At 40.5% G+C, this 21,221-nt stretch overlaps 1 protein-coding gene across 40 annotated transcripts in view; it reads right to left on the bottom strand.

Moving 5' to 3' along the window:
- The window catches only part of TTLL5 (tubulin tyrosine ligase like 5), a 280,680-nt gene that overhangs the window by 67,491 nt on the left and 191,968 nt on the right, over window positions 1–21,221 (bottom strand). For 38 of the 40 annotated variants that reach the window (XM_070250190.1, XM_070250196.1, XM_070250206.1 and 35 more), the window contains one exon: window positions 16,765–16,960. The exons of the other annotated variants lie outside the window; for them this stretch is intronic. In XM_070250190.1, coding sequence (XP_070106291.1) covers window positions 16,765–16,960 — 196 coding nt within the window. The remainder of the gene's footprint in view (window positions 1–16,764; window positions 16,961–21,221) is intronic. 40 annotated transcript variants of the gene reach the window in all.

Raw genomic sequence — 21,221 nt, 5'->3', positions numbered from 1 at the left:
TGTCACACACTTTGTTTCTGATCCTTCAATACTATAAACACCACTTTCAATATGCATGCATTATAAAAGCTTTAAATGTAAAATAATATTAAGAGAAAAATAATATAATTGACATAATACATAGGACTTTTTATTAAAAGGATTTCTGGCAATTGATTTCCATCTGTAGACATTACATTTAAAGAGATGTAAGAGAAATGTCATTTCCTCATGGCAAGGGCTAAAGGAATAAGAGCAAATGCTCTTAGGAACATTCACCTTTTAGATAGACTTAACTGGTATTATTTTTATCCTTTATGAATTTTATTTTTTAAGATATAGAAGATGAACTGAGTAGCTGTAGTAAAATGTTAAGCAACCCTTCTATATTCATGCCTTGGAATGTCCCATTGCAGGGAAATGTGTCCAAAGGCCCTGCGCTAGGCAGATATGAAGGGACCAAGGGATCTTGTGTGGAGTAAATGTGTTTGACTGAGAGGCCTGACAAGGAACAAAGCGACTTCAGAGGTAGAGGATCAGAGCATTTTCAAATGGACCAGTCTGACTGAGATGTTCCTCATCTCTGCAAACCACTCGAAGGGGAGACTGTGGAGCTGTTCACTTGCCTCCATCTCTGATCCAAAGAAGTGGAACAAAGGAAGATCCAAGCCCATGGGCAAAGCCAGCAGGGCAGCACTGTGGAGTGTGGACATGAGGAGAGGTCTTTAGCTCTTCTAAGAGGGCCCAGAAGCCTGATCTGCTCCAGCAAGCTTTCTGAGGACAAGTAACCAAAGGGTGCAGCAAGAGGCCAGGCCTGTGGGACTGGCCCCAAAACCCATTTCTTTCAGGCACCGTTTCCATACCTGAGGGTCTCAAAACATGTGGGAGACACTCAACTGGAAGGAAGGAGGCAGGCAGGAAGGGCTACCCTAGGCTTCTGTTCTCCCCACTATATCCCAATAAGAGAGTTTAGATTGAAGAGTGCTTGAGAGATACTCGATTCAGGACAGGAAGGTGACCAGAAATCAGAATGAGGGCTGAAGAGTTCCACATGACAACCCATAAACAAATTCACTGGATGAGTAGTGGAGGAGGAAAAACCATTGTTAGCAAAGAGCTCCTGGAATAAAAATATTCTTTATTTAGTTAAATTTTTCATGATGTGAGGGAACTGCCATCAGTAAGAACAGCTATTCAACACATGTTGCCATGGTGACGACTTAACCATATTTTTAAATACACTGAGTTTTTCTTTTGTTAAACAATCTTTCTGGGACAACTAAATACAAATAAAAAGATGCAAGATCAGAACAGTGAGTATAGTAAGCTTCTATTTGTGTAAAAAAGAACACACACAAACATACACATATATACCAACACACATACATACACATTCTCATACAAACACACATACAATGTTGGTATCCTCACAGAACAACTCTGAAAGGATATACAAAAAGCTGGTGACCTCCACGGAGAAGCGCTGATTAGCTAGGAGACCAAGGGGGAGGAGAACTAATTTTGTGCTATACATCATTTATACCTTTCTGAATTGTGTATCATCTAGACATAGTTATTTATTACAAAGATAAATTATTAAAAAGTCAAAAGGGGGGCCAGCCGGGTGGCCTAGCAGTTAAGTTCACACGTTCTGCTTTGGTGGCCCAGCGTTTGCTGGTTCGGATCCTGGATGTGGACCTATGCACAGCTTGTCAAGCCATGCTGTGGCAGGCGTATAAAGTAGAAGGAAGATGGGCATGGATGTTAGCTCAGGGCCAGTCTTCCTCAGCCAAAAGAGGAGGATTGGCAGCAGATGTTAGCTCAGGGCTAATCTTCCTCAAAAAAATATAAAAAAGTCAAAAGGAAGTCAAGTTCTAAGATTTAAGCAGGTAACAAATAAACTCTGGGTACAAGTCAAAAGTACCCAAATGAAGCCAAGTTTCAACCAGCTGGGTATAAGACATACCATCAGCCCAGGGTGAAGAAGGAATTGACTGTTCAACACTTATTATGGCTACGAAACCAGATGAGGTCATCAGTGAAAGGCAGAGTAAGTGGAAAAGAGCAAGGCTTTGCAGTCAAATGTGCGTAGACTCAAATGTAGGCTCTGGCATATAAACCGGGTGATGTTTTCAAGTTACTTAACCTCCCTGAGCTTTAACTTCCTCATAAGCAATTATAATTGCTTAGCTGGACTGTTGGGGGTTAAAGGAAGATCACATATGTAAATCTAGCCCAGGCATTCCATAAAGGTTTCTTGAAATAAATCAAAGTACCAGGCACACAGTAGACACTCAACGAAGGCTCCACTCCTTCCCAAACCTCTATCTCGGTTTACTGAGGAGCCCAAGGACGGGATGACACGTCAGTCTGCCTATCTGTAATGATTTGTGAATGGTAGTTGGCTATGCATTTTTTCAACATATTTTTCTAGTCTTATGATGATGCTTACTAGCTGTGAAAGCAAACTCTTAAAATGAAAACATATGTTTAGGTTCCCTAGATCATATTTACTCAATTCTCTCTGGCAGAAATACTCTTTTCTTCTTCTGAACACTTATAAAAATTTATTTGTATGTGTCTTATCACATTTAGCACATTCTACCATGTATTATAGCCACTTACGTATGGACTTTTTTCCCCTTCTGGACAATACCCACTGGAAATGGCTAGATTTATATCTGATTAATTTTTGTTTCACCCTCAGTGCCCAGTAGAGTGCCTTGAGCATAAAAGGTGCTTAATAAACATATACTCCATGAATGAAAAAAACAAAATTCACATTATGCCAAGTATTCATCTGTTTGCTTTTTAACAACAACTAAATTCTGTACAAGAAAATAGGCAAGTTTGTGTTTACACAGAGATGTAATCTTGTAACAGCACCATCCTCTGGCCTTTGAACAGTGCCTGGTGTGTTATTTGTATTCAACTCACACTCAGCCACAAAGTGTAAGTAAGACCTTCTGTAGATTCCACACAAAAATAAATTCACCTTCCTAGAAGAAAATTTTGTGGCAGGACCTTAGACATTGATGTTTGATAGTAATAAGATCAGTTTTTACCTCAAATAACAAAATAAAATAAATTAGGAGAATTGATTATGTAGGAGACTGTCATTTGTCTGGATACTAATGTCATCGACTAATTGCCCTGAGGAACTCAAGGGAGGTTTCAGAGCAGTTAACTCTTTCTCCAAATTGTCTTTCTCTTTTTGTTATGTGTAAGGGATGCAATCACCAACCACCCTGAACCAGGCCAAGCCAAGAGCAAGGCCTGTGACCTTTTTTTTTTGAGGAAGATTAGCCTGGAGCTAACATCTGCCACCAATTCTCCTCTTTTTGCTGAGGAAGACTGGCCCTGAGCTAACATCCGTGCCCATCTTCCTCTACTTTATATGTGGGACGCCTGCCACAGCATGGCTTGACAAGCGGTGCCTAGGTCTGCACCTGGGATCCAAACTGGCGAACCCTGGGCCACCACAGCGGAATGTGCAAACTTAACCACTGTGCCACTGGGCCAGCCCACCTTTGCCTCATTTTTCATGCTAAGATCTCCTCTCCGGGAAGAGCTCAGGCCTTATTGCCATAACCTGCAGTGTACATGGAAGCATCTTTTCCAACTGAGCCTGCGCAAATGAATGCCCACCTCTTCCTTTTGAATATTCATTCCCCATCCAAAATTAAAGGCCCCTGCTGTCCTGTGCTCGTGCCTGGGGACAGCCATGACTTTGGAAATGATTCTGCGTGGTCTCCTATTTGCTGCAAATAAACTCTACTTTGTGTGACAACTACTTCTGGTGGAGAGTCTGATTTTAACTCACCAGAAGGCAAACCCACTTTGGTTCAGTAACACTAACAATTCTCTCTTTCTTTCTAATAATACTACCCTGATTTTGCATGGGTAGTATTATCTACCCAGCTTAAAAATTACTTTTCCCAACTGTTCCTGTACCTAGAGATAACCATGTGATACAGTTCTGAGATGTAAACAGAAGTTTCCAGGTGTGGTTTCCGCAAAAGCTCTTTAAACAGGGCAGACTGGGTTGGTTCACAACTTTTGCCCTCTACTGATTTTCTTCTTCCCACTCAGAAGGTGGGTACCTAGCTAGAGGTGGACAGGTATAGGGTGAAAGTCACTTGTTAAGGATTGCAGAGGATAAAGACAGGAGAAGCACGGGCTCCTGATAGTACCATGGATTCTGGGAGAGCCCATCTCTAGATTTCTGATTATATGGGGGGAAAAAATAAATCTCCAACTTGTTTAAGCTGGGGTGGGGGGTGGGGGTGAGCCTATTACATGCAGCCAAACGGAATCCTAACTAAGCTGAGATATAATTCTCAATCTACCAAAGAGTCAAACTTGTTTAAGCCTCAGTATAACATAAATGTACAGTATCTCAAGAAAACAGATACTCTTTCCAAATACAGTAAAAGCTTCTAGGTTCTTATTTGTTGTTTGGTGATCATACTCTAATATACCGAATGGATAACGAAACGATTACAATTCTATACCATCCAAAATTCCAAAAAGTCAGTAATGCAGACAAGTCCCCCGTTGTTTCACCAAAGCCAAGGCTAAGTGGAAGGAGATTAAAGCAGTCTAATCTGATAAGACACCCAAGAAAATACCCAAGTAATGTTAAAAGCAGACATAGAAATGGATGTCTTTAGACTAGTGGCAGAAATCAACCTCCCCAGGCCCCACATAGCCTGTATTGGCCTCAATCCTACAACTCCACCAGTGATAGATTATTGTCCTGATATTCATTCATAAGTGGACAGAAGAGTTGCAGTAAGTTCTCTATATAATTTCGAAGAAATGTGACGTTTGGATGTACACTATCCATGCTCTGCACCTGTGGGTGAACAACCCGGGGATGGGGGCTGCACCGTCATCAGTCAACGTCCTGGGAATGGGAGAGCTGTGTGAGCACTGGCCTCGACTTGAGACCTGCTCGATAGATACAAGACTTCTGCTTCTTTATTGGGTGTGGGAAACAGCCATGCCTCAGCAAGGAGACTCAGAGAAAACCACAGTTTGAGGGTTGGCTTGGCCCCAGGCAAAAGACTGGAAAGCCCCTCCTTCTCCCACAACAGAAGGGTACTCGTGGGTGGGAAGGAGGAATTTCTGATAGACAGAACACAGACTGCAACTTGGAAGGTTATGGGGAAGCAAGATCTGGGCTCTCTTACTAGAAAGATAATACTGTTCAGAGATTAAATTCTGGGAGGGATTTTTTTTTTTTTTTTTAATTCCTTCCAGAAAAACACTCCTTTTAGTCTTTACTCAGGCTTCTTGGTGATGCAGCAGAGCTGGATGGCTCTTTGTAGCAAAATGACTCTTTAAATTCATTTTCTGAAAACAAGGAAGATAAGGTAGGCAAAAGATAATCTCTATCTGAGTGGGTTAATGTCTCTTTGCACCCCCTTTACTCTTGATTTCAGAAGAGCAAACATTTCTAGGCATTCTTCTCCCCAGATGAGATTTTATCCTAACTTGGAGAAAGTTCCCATTACATAGTATACAAAGCCACTTCTAGTATGTTTCTCTCTGGCAGCTCAAGGGCTAGGATGGTCTATCTTCCCGAGCACGTAGGAGACTCGTCATTCACGTTACTACAACTGGACTGAGAGCTGTTCAGTGCAAAGAACACATTACGGCTTTTGTGCAACCATACAACGCTGTAAAAAGCTTGGGGCCAAGGTAAGGGTAAGGGTAGCTGTTCCTATTTTGGCAAAAGCAAGCTTCCAAAAAGCCTTTGTCTCACACTCTATGGAGTTCTTGGCTGTCTTCCATTCACAATGTTTGTCAGCTGGGACAAGACTGGAGGCTGAGCAAGAGAAACAGAGTATAACTTCTGGTACTGTCACAAGGCACTAGCAGTGCTATGACCCCGACAGGGATGGAGTGGACACTCTGAAGACGATGCTGTTCATACAGAGAGAGAACAATGACACAAACACCCAAGACAGGACTTTGAGTGCCAAAGATATTGGAAGTCTGCCAGCATATCCTTCCATTTCTTGATTTTAGAAAGCTCTTTCTCCTTTAGCAACTAGGAAAGAAGGCTCCTAAATGACCTACTCTAAAGGATGTGAATACAGGTGCTTACTCGGACAAAACAATTTAGGAGAAACCATTATTCACCAGCCGACTGAAACCACTATACTTCCAGGCAGTCCCCAAATCAACTGTACTTGTTGACATTTGAAAAACAATGTAGGTCATTAAAAACAGATATTCAAATATACTCATGAACCTCAGACTCCTTCATCTAACCAAAACAAAGACACCAACAGTAGTCTCTGAGTTGGTTTTTCAATAGTAGTGAAACACACGAACTGATCTGGGGCTGTGTGTGTATTACAACCAGAGGCCCAACTCGGTGGCAGCTGGCTAAGGCAAGGGCTGCAGCCCATGACCCAAAAACTCAGTGAGACTAATTAGCCCTAAGATACTACATGGATGACCTTCCCTCACTAGCAGCCCCGCCACCCTTTCTAACAAGAGAACCAGTAGTAGAGGCTGATATTCTGATGGCAAATTTAGACTCATATGACTGTAGACTCTGCTTTGCTTTCTCTCTCTTTCTCCCTTGACACCCCGTAATATTTGAACACAGATCTCACACACTCACAAAAGGTTGACAGACTGAGATTTTTTTGTCTTTTTTGGAAACACTTAAATTTCTTTAATACATGTTCATTTGAAAAAGGAAAACCGTTTTTAAAGTCATTTCAAATTTTACTCTGAGGTAATTTCTGGTAACATTTAGACTTTTTTTTGTGTCTATATAGACTTATTTTTTACAAATAGACAAGTATTTCTGTGGGCTTACAAAAATGGGATCATACGACATCTGATGTTTTGGAGACTGTTTTTTCAGTCAAGTATCTATCCTGAGCATTTTTCACATCTATAAGGGTAGATCTAGGTCACTGTTTGTAATGGCTGCATATTTTCTACTCTGGTTTATCATAATTTACTCAACCAATCACTGATAGTAGAATACTATAAACTGACATAGTAGATCTGTATTTGTTATTATGGAAATATGTTCATAATAGTTTTTTTTTTAAAGATTTTATTTTTTTCCTTTTTCTCCCCAAAGCCCCCCGGTACATAGTTGTATATTCTTTGTTGTGGGTCCTTCTAGTTGTGGCATGTGGGACGCTGCCTCAGCGTGGTTTGATGAGCAGTGCCATGTCCGCGCCCAGGATTCGAACCAACGAAACACTGGGCCACCTGCAGCGGAGCGCGCGAACTTAACCACTCGGCCACGGGGCCAGCCCCCATAATAGTTTTTTAAGTGGGAAAAAGTATGTGCCCAAAAATCTTATACTTCCATTTGAAACCACACACACACACACACACACACACACATTCAGGTTGTCATCGGTTTGTTTTGCTATTTAAGAACAGTGTTGTGATAAACATCCTGTTATGTATATCTTTCCACATATGCTAGATCATTTCCTTGAAGTAGAATAGTAGATCAGAAGGCTGCTTCCTCTTCTGTTTAACGTTTTTTTTACATATATTCTCAAATTGCCCTCTGTAAAGGTTGTACCAACTGCATTTCCATCAGTATACCTGAGAGGATAACATCCTTGTTTTTCCTTGATTATTGTGAGGAAATAGCAAGTGTCTCATGAAAACCTGGCTCATAATTTGATGCTAATGCTGTTTCTTGTAACAATCTACACAAATATTCTTTTAATCATTTTACCATGGTATTAGTCATTCTTTCTACTCTTTCTTCTCACATCTCTAAGAATCGCGAACAAATTAATTTGAATATAATTTTTGATTGTCCAAATAAGTATTAGTAAAAAAAAAATGTAGCTAATTAATACTTTATGAGCTTTGAAATTCTCCTAAAATACCTTCTTTAATATCATTTTAACTAATCTCTGCTTCTGGCACAGGGGGTTTAACCCAAACCCACAAGTTGAAATTACAATGTGATGTATATTTAAAGTTAAAAGGAACATACAATAGAAGAGATATTTGCACACCATGCTCATTGAAGCATTATTCACAATAGCTAAGATGTGGAAGCAATCTAAATGCCCATCCATGGATGAATGGATAAAGATGTATGTATACATGTACAATGGAATATTATTCAGGGTTAAAGAAGAAAGAAATCCCACCATATGCTACAACAAAGACGAATCTTCAGGACATTACGCTAGTGAAGTGATCCAATCACAAAAAGACAAATACTGCATGATTCCACTTACATGAGGTATCTAAAGCAGTCAAACTCACAGAAACAAAAAGTAGAATGATGCTTGTCAGGGGTTAGCGAAAGGAGGAAACAGAGAGTTGTTCAATGAGTACGGAGTTTCAGTCATGCAGGATGCAAAAGTTCTAGTGACCTGCTGTACAACAATGTGCGTGTGCATATAGTTAACAATACTGTACTGTACACTGAAAAATATTTAAGAGGGTAAATTTATGGTATGTAATTTTTACCCAATGGAAAAAACGTAGCACAGAATAAGACCAATGAACTTTTATTGAGCTTTTACCATGGGTCAGCATTGCTCTAAGTACTTCACATTATTACCACATTTAATCCTCCCAACCATTTGAGGGGGGGGGTCCCATCATCATCTCCATATACAGAGGAAGAAACCAAGGCACAAAAAGGGTTCCTTGATTTGTCCATGGTCACACAGCTACTAAGTAGTAAGCTGGGATCCACGCCTACAGAGGAGTCTGATTTTAGAGCCCCATTACACTACACTGCCTTCCTTATTTATGCTATGCTAACTCTCTTTTAAAGCAAATCCATTGAAATCAAACCTCCCTTCCAAAGCAAATCTAAAGCAAATCCAGTGATACATTCAATTTTCATCAGACGCATTTAAATGACAGATTTCACTTGCTTTTCTCCAAGAAATAAAGGTTGAAAAAAATCTGTCCCTAAGCAAACCTTTGTTACTTATTTTAAAAGTTAAAGTATATATATACATATGTATGTATGTGTATATCTATCTATCTATCTATCTATCTATCTATATCTATAAAGGTAAGCTCAAAAGATCAGCAATGACCCCACACTGAGAGTTCAAGAGGTGAAAAAAAGATAATTGATAGTTCATTTTCAATTGTCTCTTTATCTCTTATTTGTTAGTACTATTAGGGAACTTTTTATACATCAGAGCCCTTGATCTCCTAATAATGTGTCTGTGTCTTATATCTCCTGATTCGTAAGATGAAATAATTAGACAAGGCAATCTCTAAGTTCCTTTACAACTTTAAATTCAGAGTTTATAAATATCTAACTTGTCTCTGTCTTCAAATGTATAGTTTGTTTTATTTGGCTCAGAATCTCACATGGTTGACCTACTGTGTGCCTTGCACAGACCCTGCTGTCACACATCCATTAAGCTTTCTCCTGTGGCTGCATCCATCTCACATAGATGGGGTTCTTTACATTGAAGGATGGGGTCTTTCACTGTCTCACATAAAGTTACTGCTGTGAGTCCCTCATATGCCCAGAGACAAACAAACCAATCACGGGTCACAGAGTGAGGGGAGGGAATGAAACTCGTCACCAGGCAGCTAGAGCAAACTGCATTTTAGCGATTTACGACAAACAAGATGGATCCAAAGCAGCTGACAGGTGAACAGTTCCTTTGAATATACCCATAACCAAGCAGAGTTCTGAATTTTGATTCATTACGCTGACTCTTGTGTGAGTGTATACGAGTGTATAGCAGCAGCAGCAATAAAACTGGGATGCTCTATCTGACTGATGGTAAATGTGTGAAGCAAGAAGAAAATGAAGAGTCACTCCAGTCAAGGGGGAGGGTGTTGGAGTGGGAAAGGGATTTGGAAGCCCTGGACCGGGTTTGAATGTTATCTCTGTAACTAGCTGGCTTTGCGACCTGGCGTTAAGTTACTTAAACTCTTTGAGCCTCAGTTTCCTTATCAGTGGAATGGTGAGTACCCAGGAGGCTCACTATATGTCCATTTCCTGTCCTCACTCTCCTCCCTCTAACACTCCAGGGGGACACTACTCGAGCAGCAGCTAAGAAGACAAGTTGGTGGTAACCAGTGGACTTCTATTACTAGTAGAAACGAATCAGTACAATGAATTGGTATCTATATTGCAGTAACACATTAAGAATCAGATTTATATGGCATTAAAAAAGAAAGCGTAACATGAATCATGCAGAAGTGTCATCTGTGGTATTCACATTTGTAGACACCTGCTATGTTTCCTAGTAGTCTCCAAAACACCATTACAGAAGGAAAATTCAAATAGTATGACCAGTACCAATAACAGGGCTGAAAGGACAAAGTGATAACTGAAGAAACAATTCCTATGTTATTAATAACAACTCACAAGTGCTTCAAACCTCTAAACTTGCACAACGTCTTTCAGGATATTGCATGACTCAGTAGTCCCTGCCCCATCACTAAATAAGAAAAGCACAAGGGAGGGTAAACTGCGGGCATTTCTAAGAGTTTTAAGCCCAGGAATACCTTCTTCAGACATTTCTTTAATTAAGAATTTGAGGTCACTGGGATAACGTCCAGGCCTAAGTTTACAAGTGTTTAGTAAACTTTTTCTTTTATGACAGTATATTTGAATAGTAGGAGACTAGTTAAGATACCTGAGAATAACTTTTCAAATATGGTTTTATAGGTGTCAATAAGTACTTGTTGAACGCATGAACTGCAAAATAAAATTTATGTAATGATATGTATAGCTACTATTTATTGAATGCCTTAAATATATTGTCAGGGAGATAGCACACAGCATGATAGCCAAGAGCTTGGATGGTAGAGGCTCACACACCTGGGTTCAAAAACCAGCTCTTCCATTAATTACTTATGTGACCCTGAGCAAGTCACATAAGTGATGCTCTGTTTTTTCATCTGTAAAATGGGGCTGGTAAGACAGCACTCGTGAGGATTCAATACGATAACGCAATAAAACTCCTGGTTCAGTGCTTGCCACATGGTAACAGCCTGAGGAACATACTCCTCATGATAACCCACAGACACATACTGTCATCTCCATACTAGAGACAAGCAAACTGAGGCCCAAAGAAGTTTGAATAACCTAGCCCAGGTTATGGGCTGGACATGGCCAGGATTTAAACAGGACTATCTGACTCCAAAGGCTGTTCACAGTGCCTATTTCCAAAATAGCTGAATGTAGTTTTACACGTATTATTTCAGGTAGTCTCAATGCATTTTATTAGGTAAGAAGAAAGGAGTTTGCTTTGGCAAAATCTACTAAGTCAAATGGTTCTAGGAAAAGAAAAAGAAGAAAAAAAGCAGAAGAGGAGGAAGAATAGGAAGAAGAAGTAGGAGAGGAGGAGGAAGAGGAAGAGGAAGAAGGAAGCAGCAGCAGCAGCAGCAAGAAACTAAGTGTTATATGAGTTCCTGATAAAGGTCAGGAGGAAACACAACATAGAACAAAAAAACCCCAAACGAAAATAAAACAGCAGTAGGTTATGACATTCAAGTCAACAGGCTCCAAGAACTTGAGCACATGTGTGAGTTCTCCCCCTTGCATACCCCGAGTCCGACCTTCCTCCCGGACCCTGTGAGAAGGACGTAGGAAGACTCCCCCTGCACAGCCAGGCTGTTTGCTTCTCTTCGTGCCATGCTGAGGAGCTAGCATGTTATTGCTGGCTGCCTGGGAAAGCCCGGGTGCCTCTGAATTTCTCTTTCTTTCCCCTCCTCCACAACACAAACACACAGCAACTGAAGGCTTGGAGAAACAGTATTCATTGCTGTAGGGGGGCAGAATTTTCCTAGACACATGCAATGAACTTTTAGGAGGAGAATAACAAGACTTGGCCGGGTTTGTATGGGGATCCTTTCCACACCTGTGAGGTTGTGCATGTACACACACACCATCAGCAAAAAGCTCATTACATACTGCACTCGAGATGTTACCAGCACACTGAAAGACCCCTTGATGTGAACACTGAGCTGGCCCTGGGCTGCTGCTTCTAGGATCATTAGTCTCCGCTGGCTCTTACTGAATCTAGGTTAGTCTGGTAAAATTGGGCATGGTGGGAAGGCGGAAGCAAAGAACAGATGGAGTGAAAGGATGAGAGGAATTTAGGATTCAGTTTTCTCCTACTTTGAGTTACCTTACTATGTTGAAAATTAAGTCTACTAAAAATTGAAGGCCTTTGGAAAGAGAACGGAACCACTGAAAAGTTAAGATGTATTAAAAATCTCCCCCTTTCCTCCTCTGTTGTTAAAAGAAATTTCAGCAGTTCTGCCTTGGCCATCAAAATGTCCTGATTTTTTCTGCTTCTTGGGCTTTTTTCAGACTGGATGAGGCAGAGAAGAGAGTGGGAGGGAAGGAGAGGGGGGCTGGGAGCAGAAGTTTAACAAAGGATCACTTTAACAGAAACTACTGAGTAATCGCGCTGCCCTGGGCCAAGAATAACATGAGCTCAATGTCGGCAATTAGAAGCAGGTCAGTCGGGCCTCACAGCCGGTGCAGCACTCCTCACAGACCCCAGCATGGAGGGCTACTCATGCTGATGTCACCAGCAGGCACGGCTGCCCAAGAAAGTCCCCCGACTCAGCTGAAAGGAAAGTTTTTTATCCTTCTCCTTCAGAGGCAGGAAGCCAGGGTGAGAAGGAAGTGGGAAGCAATGAGGGAAACTGGAGAGGAAACGTACAGCGGGATGTGTCAACACATAACACATTCATTTTACCATCCCTAGACTATCAAGATTCGGTAATTTCCTCAACCATTCTGAAACTCATTTTAAATGAATTAATACATGTAAAGCACCTGGAATAGTGCTTGAACCACAGTAAGTGCCTATTAAGTGTTGGCTATTATTATTAAAACAAAAAGGGAGGAATCTGTCCCTTCACTTATCTCTTGTCCACCATAAAGCCTGAGTCCTGGAAGCAGTGATTGCTGAGCAGAATGTACCCTGATAAGAAAAATGAGCAAGGAGGTTTTTAAGTTTGGAAAACTTATTTACAAGGAGATTGTGGTAGATGGAGTGAAAAGGATGGAAACAAAGTTCCCATAAAAAAATGACTGCCCGAAATTTTATAAGGGCAACACTAAGTTTTAACATATCCAGTCTCCCTTCCAAAGGACAGAAAACAAATAATGAAGAGGAGACACTTCTAATCTCTTTCCCTACGGCTCAATAGTTCTCAAAGTGTGGTCCCCAGAAGAGCAGTAGTAGCATTGCCTGGGACTTGCTGGAAATACCTGAGCCCCATTCCCAAACCTACTGAACCAGACGAGGAGGGGAAACAATCGGTGTTTTAACAGGCCCTCCAAGTGGTTCTGTTGCTCAAAACCAGGGGTCCAGCCTGCCGCCTGTTTTTGTAAATACAGTTTCATTGGGAAACAGCTATTCATTTACATATTGCCTATCGCTGTTTTCATTCTTCCACGGCAGAGTCGAGTAGTTGCTACATGGATCCTACTGAAACGCCCAAAATACTTACTGTCTGGCCATTTACAGAAAAAGTTTGCGGACCCCTGCTCTGACTTAGAACAATGTTTTTTTAAACTGCTGGTTTTATCCATCAGTGTGTAAAAGCTCATAGTTTCAATTTTGTCTTATTTTATCCCGCTCTCTATCAAAGGGACAGGATCACACCTATCCCCTCGTAGCCCTATCCCTGGAAACCTCTGCCAGTGGCTCTGAGTGACTTTCCTCTCCCACAACCAGGTCACAGGGCCAGTCTTTCATACGGGTGGATTCAGTGCAGGACAGTTTCTGGATTTATGAGCGCAATGCTAGACAGCAATGAAGGTCAAAGCTTACTCTGCATGAATGGTCGGAGATGCTCACTTCCAAACTCATATCCTGAATCAGAGCTCACCTTCTTAAAGTTAATACCTTCAATAAGCTGGCTATCTAAGTGCAGAAAAGGATGGACAACTTCCTCCACATGTAATGCAAGAAAGGCTGCATGATCTTTCCCAAAACATTTTTAGGAGATCACAATGAAAGGTACGGTCCACGTACATAATTATGATAATATAATGTAATATAATATAGTATAGTATAATATAATATAACATATAAAATATAAAGCCCCCTTTAATGTCCTGTTCCATAAACAAGTATCTCTTGTGGATGAATGCTAAGTAAATTAGATTTCAATTGCATCCACTGCTCTCAAACAGGCAATTAACCAAATTGTTAGCTACATCAATGGCTGCCTACACTTTAGAAAAATGAATCCCAAACATCAGGAGTTCATCAGAGAAACCAGCTCTATCTAAAGGGTTTACCTAAGGACAGAAATACAGAGCATACTGAGAACGCAAAACACGCTTCGACCAACAATTTGGTGATAATTACAACAGTCAAGTCTAGCACAGCCATAAGCTAGGCTAGAAACAGAGGCTTAAAATCCAGTAGGGCTTTGCTCCTTCTGTGGAGTGATTCTTAGCGTCCTCTGAAATGAAGTGCTCTAAGTTACTAAATATTTGTCATGTTAGAACATTTAATATATTATTTGCTATTTTATTAGTTATAAACTCTTCAAGCTAATAAAATGTAGTTTCATTAGCTCTCCCCTACACCCTTCCTCATTTTTACCTAAATCAACTGTGGATCAGAAGAACAGGGAGAAGAAATAAAAATGATGTTATAAACATATATAAAATTATGATGGATGATTTTCTGTTCCTTCTCCAGGAGACACGAGATAACTCCCTTCTTGGGAGTTCTGACTCCTCTCTAAGACAGATATTCTGACAGATCCTAAAAAACATCTTTTCCATATACTTCATAGTTCAGCGAAACTAAACTAGTGAAATCTTCAGTGAAAAAAAAAATTCACACAAGAATAGCGGTACTCTGCATTTTCAAAGGAATGTGAGTTCTGGAAGCTAATCAAAAGAATGAGAAGGATTTATAAATGAAGCAGTTTCTAAAAGTGAAAATCAGCAAAACTGTCTTTCCTTCCTCAAAACTTCCATGCCCTGCAATCATCTCCTTTTTTTAAAAAATCATCTACCCTTTCAAGGTATGAAAGCATTAAAAGGGCGCAGCTGTCTAGGTTTGTTAGAGCCATTGATTACACTCGCATAAGGGAAATAAGGCTACATATGATACCTCTATTCTCCAGCATCTGATTACATTGGCATTCTCAAGTACTCTGAATGAAGCTTAAAAATTGTTAAGAAATTTACACAGATTAAAACAAACCCTAAGATACACATTTATATTTGCAATTGTGAAAATGCAAATTGGCTTAAATGCCTTCACTATCTCAAGAATAAATGAGGAAATTTCTATGTGACAAAGGGCAGTGTGGTGATCAAAATGAGATGCTACATGCCATGCTTTACACATAACGAGTCTGGATTTTTCTCTAGTAAAAACAACCTAGAGAACTACTTCACAAAACCTGCACTTATAATTTCTCAATTACAATAAATTAGCATAATATACAGAGTACAATATCACAGATGAAGATGATCAAATGATGTATGATACTGAAATAACAAAATATGTTTGGAGTTGAATGGTAGTTGAAAAGACAAAGATAGAGAGGATGATAATTGTTGTATCTAGAGAAAAGAACACTTTGGGAAATGCTGTCTTAGCCTTTGAGTGAATATTAATTTTGCAAAAATTAATGCACACTATGTACTATATGTATTTTTTTTAGATTGGCACCAGAGCTAACATCTATTGCCAATCTTTTTTTCTTCTTCTTCTTCTCCCCAAAGCCAACCAGTACATAGTTGTATATTCTAGTTGTAGGTCCTTCTAGTTGTGGCATGTGGGACGCCACCTCAGTATGGCTCCATGAGCAGTGCTAGGTCCGTGCCCAGGATCCTAACTGGTGAAACCCTGGGCCGCTGAAGTGGAGTGCGCAAACTTAACCACTCGGCCATGGGCCTGGCCTCGTACTACATTTTTTATAAGAAAGAGCAAATGATGAGAAATCAAGCTGACAGACGTTTCTTCACAGAATGAAATATCAGGGAAGCTCATACTGATTGGGCCAACAGAACATGGAGAACATGGTAACCGATTCTAGTGATAACTCTGAAATCATGGAGAAAAATGTAACTCTCTATGGTCTGACTGTTGCGAAATCATCCTTCTTCTGTAATTGGGGCATGCTGATACACTAGGGCAATTCACTTATCTAGCTCCCTCATGCACATGCTCAGGAGTTTCTGTCATTTTATGGACAGTGAGTATTTCACTAGAGTGTAAGTTCCACAGCAGCAAGAATTCTTGTGTATGCTGTTACATTTTTGTGTACACTGTTTTGTGAACCAACTGTCAAACCAGAACACCAACAACCTAACTTATGACCATTTCTTACAAGAAGAACTTGAAAGTTATTTATTCTTTGAAAACCTTGATAGATCATGAAGGATTAATATGTGCTTATGTATACAAAGTCTCTGAAGATAAGGAAGTCGTACATTTACAAAAAAAAATCATTAAAATGCTAGGTAATTTTAGGTATCTGAGAAGTAGACCCTTCGGGAGGTTACTGAACCACGATCACGCAACGGAAAGGGTAAATACAACTAGAGAGACTTTTGAGCAGGAACATTCAAATGAAAGAAAGAATATCAAAACTGGTTCAGCATCACTTTCCAGCAAAGCCGACGTTACGGCTTCAAAACGTCTTCCCTGAGAGTACATTCCCCATGCCCCATCCAAGCTGAGGTGGCCCTGGGAAACTATTCCTATGCTTCCCACTGGTCTTATTAATTATTATTTTTTCCAACAGAAGGAAGATATTAGCACATGGAAAAGCCTTATCTTGAATTACCTGGTGCCTGGCTCGACTCTGGTCCAGAAGCTGCCGGGACTGAAGTTTTTGTTGTTCAAGCTGCTGCAGGGCAAAATGGAGCTGGTAGCTGCCTGCTGTGGGGTGATACTTGTGCTGGGGGACCACCCCTGTAGCCTTGCTATACGCGTTGTTCTCTACCTCTCCCTCCCAGGCAAAGCCACCTGTTTGGAGGCTCCTGAAGAGAAAAGAAAGCAGACTTCTTAGAGTGGTTGTGTGAACAATCTAAAGGAAAGGAGAGAAATATCTCAGGCATTTTTCCTTTATTTATTTATTTTTTTGGAAGATTAGCCCTGAGCTAACTGCTGCCAATCCTCCTCTTTTTGCTGAGGAAGATTGGCCCTGAGCTAACATCCGTGCCCATCTTCCTCTACTTTATATGTGGAATGCCTATCACAGCATGGCGTGCCAAGAGGTGCCACGTCCGCACGCAGGATCCGAACCAGTGAACCCCGGGCCGCCGAGAAGCGGAACATGCGAACTTAACCGCTGCGCCACCGGGCCGGCCCCCAGGCATTTTTCCTTTATAGAACTAAACACAGTTTGGAATTACCAATCTATTTGTGTTATAAATTATCTGACGTGCCCACTAAGCTCCATGAAGACAAAAACAGGGTCTGCTCTGCTCTCCATTCTATTCATAGCGCTTATCCTAAGGCCTGGCACATGGTCAGTGCATAATAAATGTCTGTTGAATGCTAATAATTAAAATAGCAAGTTCACTCTCCTGCAAATGCTATGAGGACTTCCAAGAGGAGCCTTAGAGCTTCACATGCAGGATGGTAGGTTAAATTTAAGGTAGGAACAGAGGCACAAGCATCTTCTCTAACACCAACTTCAAAAGCATAAGGGTGAATTACACAGAATTCTTGGTTTTTCTTAACCATCCATTAGTGAAACATCTAAATCTTTTTAAGAAGTGTTTATATTTGAGCTTACATCCCATCACTGGATAACAAAACTGGTCCAAGAAGATACCTTTTTCATTATTCTAAATTTACCTCAACAGGGTCCCCAGCCAAGCTGACATTTAGCCTGCACACATGAGGAAGATGAAAGGCCAGTGGCCTTCAGGACTGTTCAGCACCCATACTATGCTATTTGTTAAACACTTTGACTATCTTCCTTGCCCAAATTCTGAAATTTTAGATTCTGGTGACCATGTCTGTGTACGTCCAAGTAGAAGTCTTCACAACTATAGGCTCCTACATTTCCCCTCTCAGTCCATTTCTTCCAGGTAGAAAAGTCCCAGTTTATACCACTTCATACCCATTAGGACGGCTATTATTAAAAACAAAATAAAATAAACAAAAACTAACAAGTGAGGCAAGCATTGGAGAAACCATAACTCTCAGGCACTGCTGGTGGGAATGTGAAATGGCGTGGTTGCTGTAGAAAAGACTGGTGGTTCCTCCAAAAGCTAAACACAGAATTATCACATAATCCAGCAATTCTAATCCTAGGTCTACACCCCAAAGAACTGAAAGCAGGGACTCAGATACTTGCACACCAGTGTTCATAGCAGCATTATTTACAATAGCCAAAAGGTGAAAACATCAAAAGATGAATGGATAAACAAAATATGATATATACATATAATGGAATATTATTCATTCTTAAAAAAGGAAGGAAATTCTGACATGTTACAATAGGGATGAACCTAGAGGACATTATGCTAAATGAAATTAGCCAGTAACAAAGGAACAAGTATGGTATGACTTTACTTATATGAGGTACCTACAAGAGTCAAATTTACAGACACAGAAAGTAAAATGGTGGCTGCCTGGGGCTGGGGAAACAGGCGAATGGGCAGTCATTGTTTAATGGGTACTGAGTTTTAGTGAGGGATGATGAAAAAGTTCTGGAGACGGATGGTAGTGATGGCTGTGAATGTACTACATGACATTGAATCGTACACTTAAAAATGCTAAATTTTAGGTTATATATGTTTTACCACAATTTTTTTTACAAGTTTCCCATTTATTTTTAGAAGTCTTATTTGGCAGTCCTTTCATCTCCTTAACACTTTTGGTTATTCTCTAACCCTCTTTAACTATTCTATATTATTTTTTTTCCTTTTTGAGGTATAGCGACCAGAAAATTGTATGCAGAAGAAACAAGAATAATCTCACAGTGAACAACCTCACTCCAAACTCTGGTTAATGGGGCATAGAGAGAGGAAACAGTGCCTAATTTAAGAGAAAGATTCATAGTGATTTAAATCATCATGCTATTCTTTCCTTTGTAAATTTCCTTTGGCATTAATGGCCATTTCAAGAGCAGAGATGCTGTAACACTGGAGCGAGGTTACACAGATCTTCCTGAGTCCTGACCTACAGGCCACCTGGTTATTTATAGCCTGGGCCCCGGTGACCCCACAGAGCCCTCTGGGAGAGAGCAAAGCGGAACGTGTGCTGCGTCCAGAAGTCCACGTTCTCTCTTGCCTGTGACCTCCCTCAGAGATTGGTCATTTCAGGTCTCTGCTTCGATTTCTCTGCCTCTCTCAAAGAGATTTCCAAATACCTAGTTAAGAGAAAGTCTGTGTAACGTATTCTGAAGCCCGTGGATGAAGGGTTTTCTACTCACATAATCTCACCTCTGATACGTCACATCCCTTGCTCGTCTCCTTCCAGTTTGGCTCCCACAGTTCAGTTGCACAATTACACACTTTCAGCTAATCTTCTTGGCGAATAGTACCAAAAAGCTTAGAGCTTATTTACTAATTTTTTTGAGTATGACATTTGATCCTCAGTGATCTCTCTTGAAATGCCTCAATGTGCATACTGTTATACAGTTAAAAAGACATGATCTTTCCCAAGGGGCTTCCAGTGGTATGAAGAAAGGTGGTGGCCAATGACTGAATATAAATAAGACCTAAATACACGAATAAAATGTTAACATTATTCACAAAGTGAAGTGTTGAGTGGGAGTCAAAAAGGAGTTACCGGGTTGGAAAGGAAGGGCCAGAGGAACCTGTTATCTCTTTTCTCATTAGCAAGGGAAGAGAAACGCTAAATGTAGATAACAGGCAAGAAACGACTGAACAGCTAGGGGGACTGAGTGAGCGCTTAGTGGAAGAAGGGGCAACGGAGAAAGGCACCCAGGTATAAATGAAGAGAAAGTTCAAGGCAGGAGTGGGTCAATCTGATGAACAAATGAACAGGAGGGAAGAGGCAGTTGAAACAGCAGGAACTGCTTACAACAGCTGAATAACCTTGAGATTTCCATACCAATTAGGGCAGGTATTTAAATCTAGAATGAAATTATTATTTACGATAACTGCACCAAAGGCCAGAAAATTCACCAATTTTGATTCTACTTCCATTCGCAGCTTGCTGGTTATACAAGTTTCTAGCCACAAGTAGCAATCTAGACTTAGGGATTAGATATTGAAGGATTTTTCTAACTACGGAGTTTATATCAGAATTCATCTCATGGGCTAGCTAGATTGGTTTTACTTTCTAAGAGCTGCTTTAATAACAAATATTCCTAGGGGGCATTTACTTTAATGCCTTCTTGTTGTATATCAGAAATCAGAGCTAACTAGGCCCCCTTATTTGGAGATGACCAGGGAAAGATTCTCAGGTGTGCATACATGAAGCAGGGCACTGCGGGTGTAAGGGGTAGGACAGTGGGCAAGAGCAGATCAAATAAGGGACTTTGGATAAGAGGAGGTTTATTCATCCAACTGCACACATATTGAACAGACTGCAGCATCATAAACTTTTATAGCAAAAGCTGTTTTTAATCTCATCAGTAACATAAGCCCAGTCTCCAAATCACAAAAGGAAGTTTCTCAAGCAAGTAGAGGCTTTTAGCGAAGAGGCAGGAATTTTTACGGTGCAACGCTGGGCGAGGGCAGGAGGGCTCAGCTTTGTAAGGCCATGTGGCAAGTGCCATGAGAAACTTGCTGGCTTTGAATTACGGCGGGTGTGAGGCCATGGTATCTCGCAATTAAAGCACAGCATTTGGGGTTTGTAAACGCGAGTGCTATAGCGACTGACACAGAAGAGGCCCGGTGCACTCTCACTTGGCCTTGCCTGAGATTGCACATCTACACAGTCCTTTCTATGGCGTCTGATAGCTTCCCTTTCCATCCAAAATTCCATCCCATTTTCTTAAAAATCAATTCATTCTAGTTGACTAGTAATAAATTTTCCACTCCCACCATATGTTGAGATTCAATTATTCTCTCTAAAATTTAGTTTTTATATTATTCTTTGCTCAATAGTAAAATATAATATTATACATATTCCCTGTAAATAACTTCTAATAATTTTATATTATTTCTAGAACAGAGTATATAGAGCCAAGAGAGTGAGCTGTGGAAATGCTCAGAATGTTTAACATTTGATTGATATTCAAAGATTCAAAGTGAACTATGCTATGATTCGCCCTTACTACATTTGTAGCTAATAGACGACAACATAGCAAATTTT

Source organism: Equus caballus, chromosome 24 (assembly GCF_041296265.1).
Source record: "Equus caballus isolate H_3958 breed thoroughbred chromosome 24, TB-T2T, whole genome shotgun sequence".
Lineage (NCBI taxonomy): Eukaryota > Metazoa > Chordata > Mammalia > Perissodactyla > Equidae > Equus > Equus caballus.
This window is presented reverse-complemented; position numbering and strand designations above follow the sequence as displayed.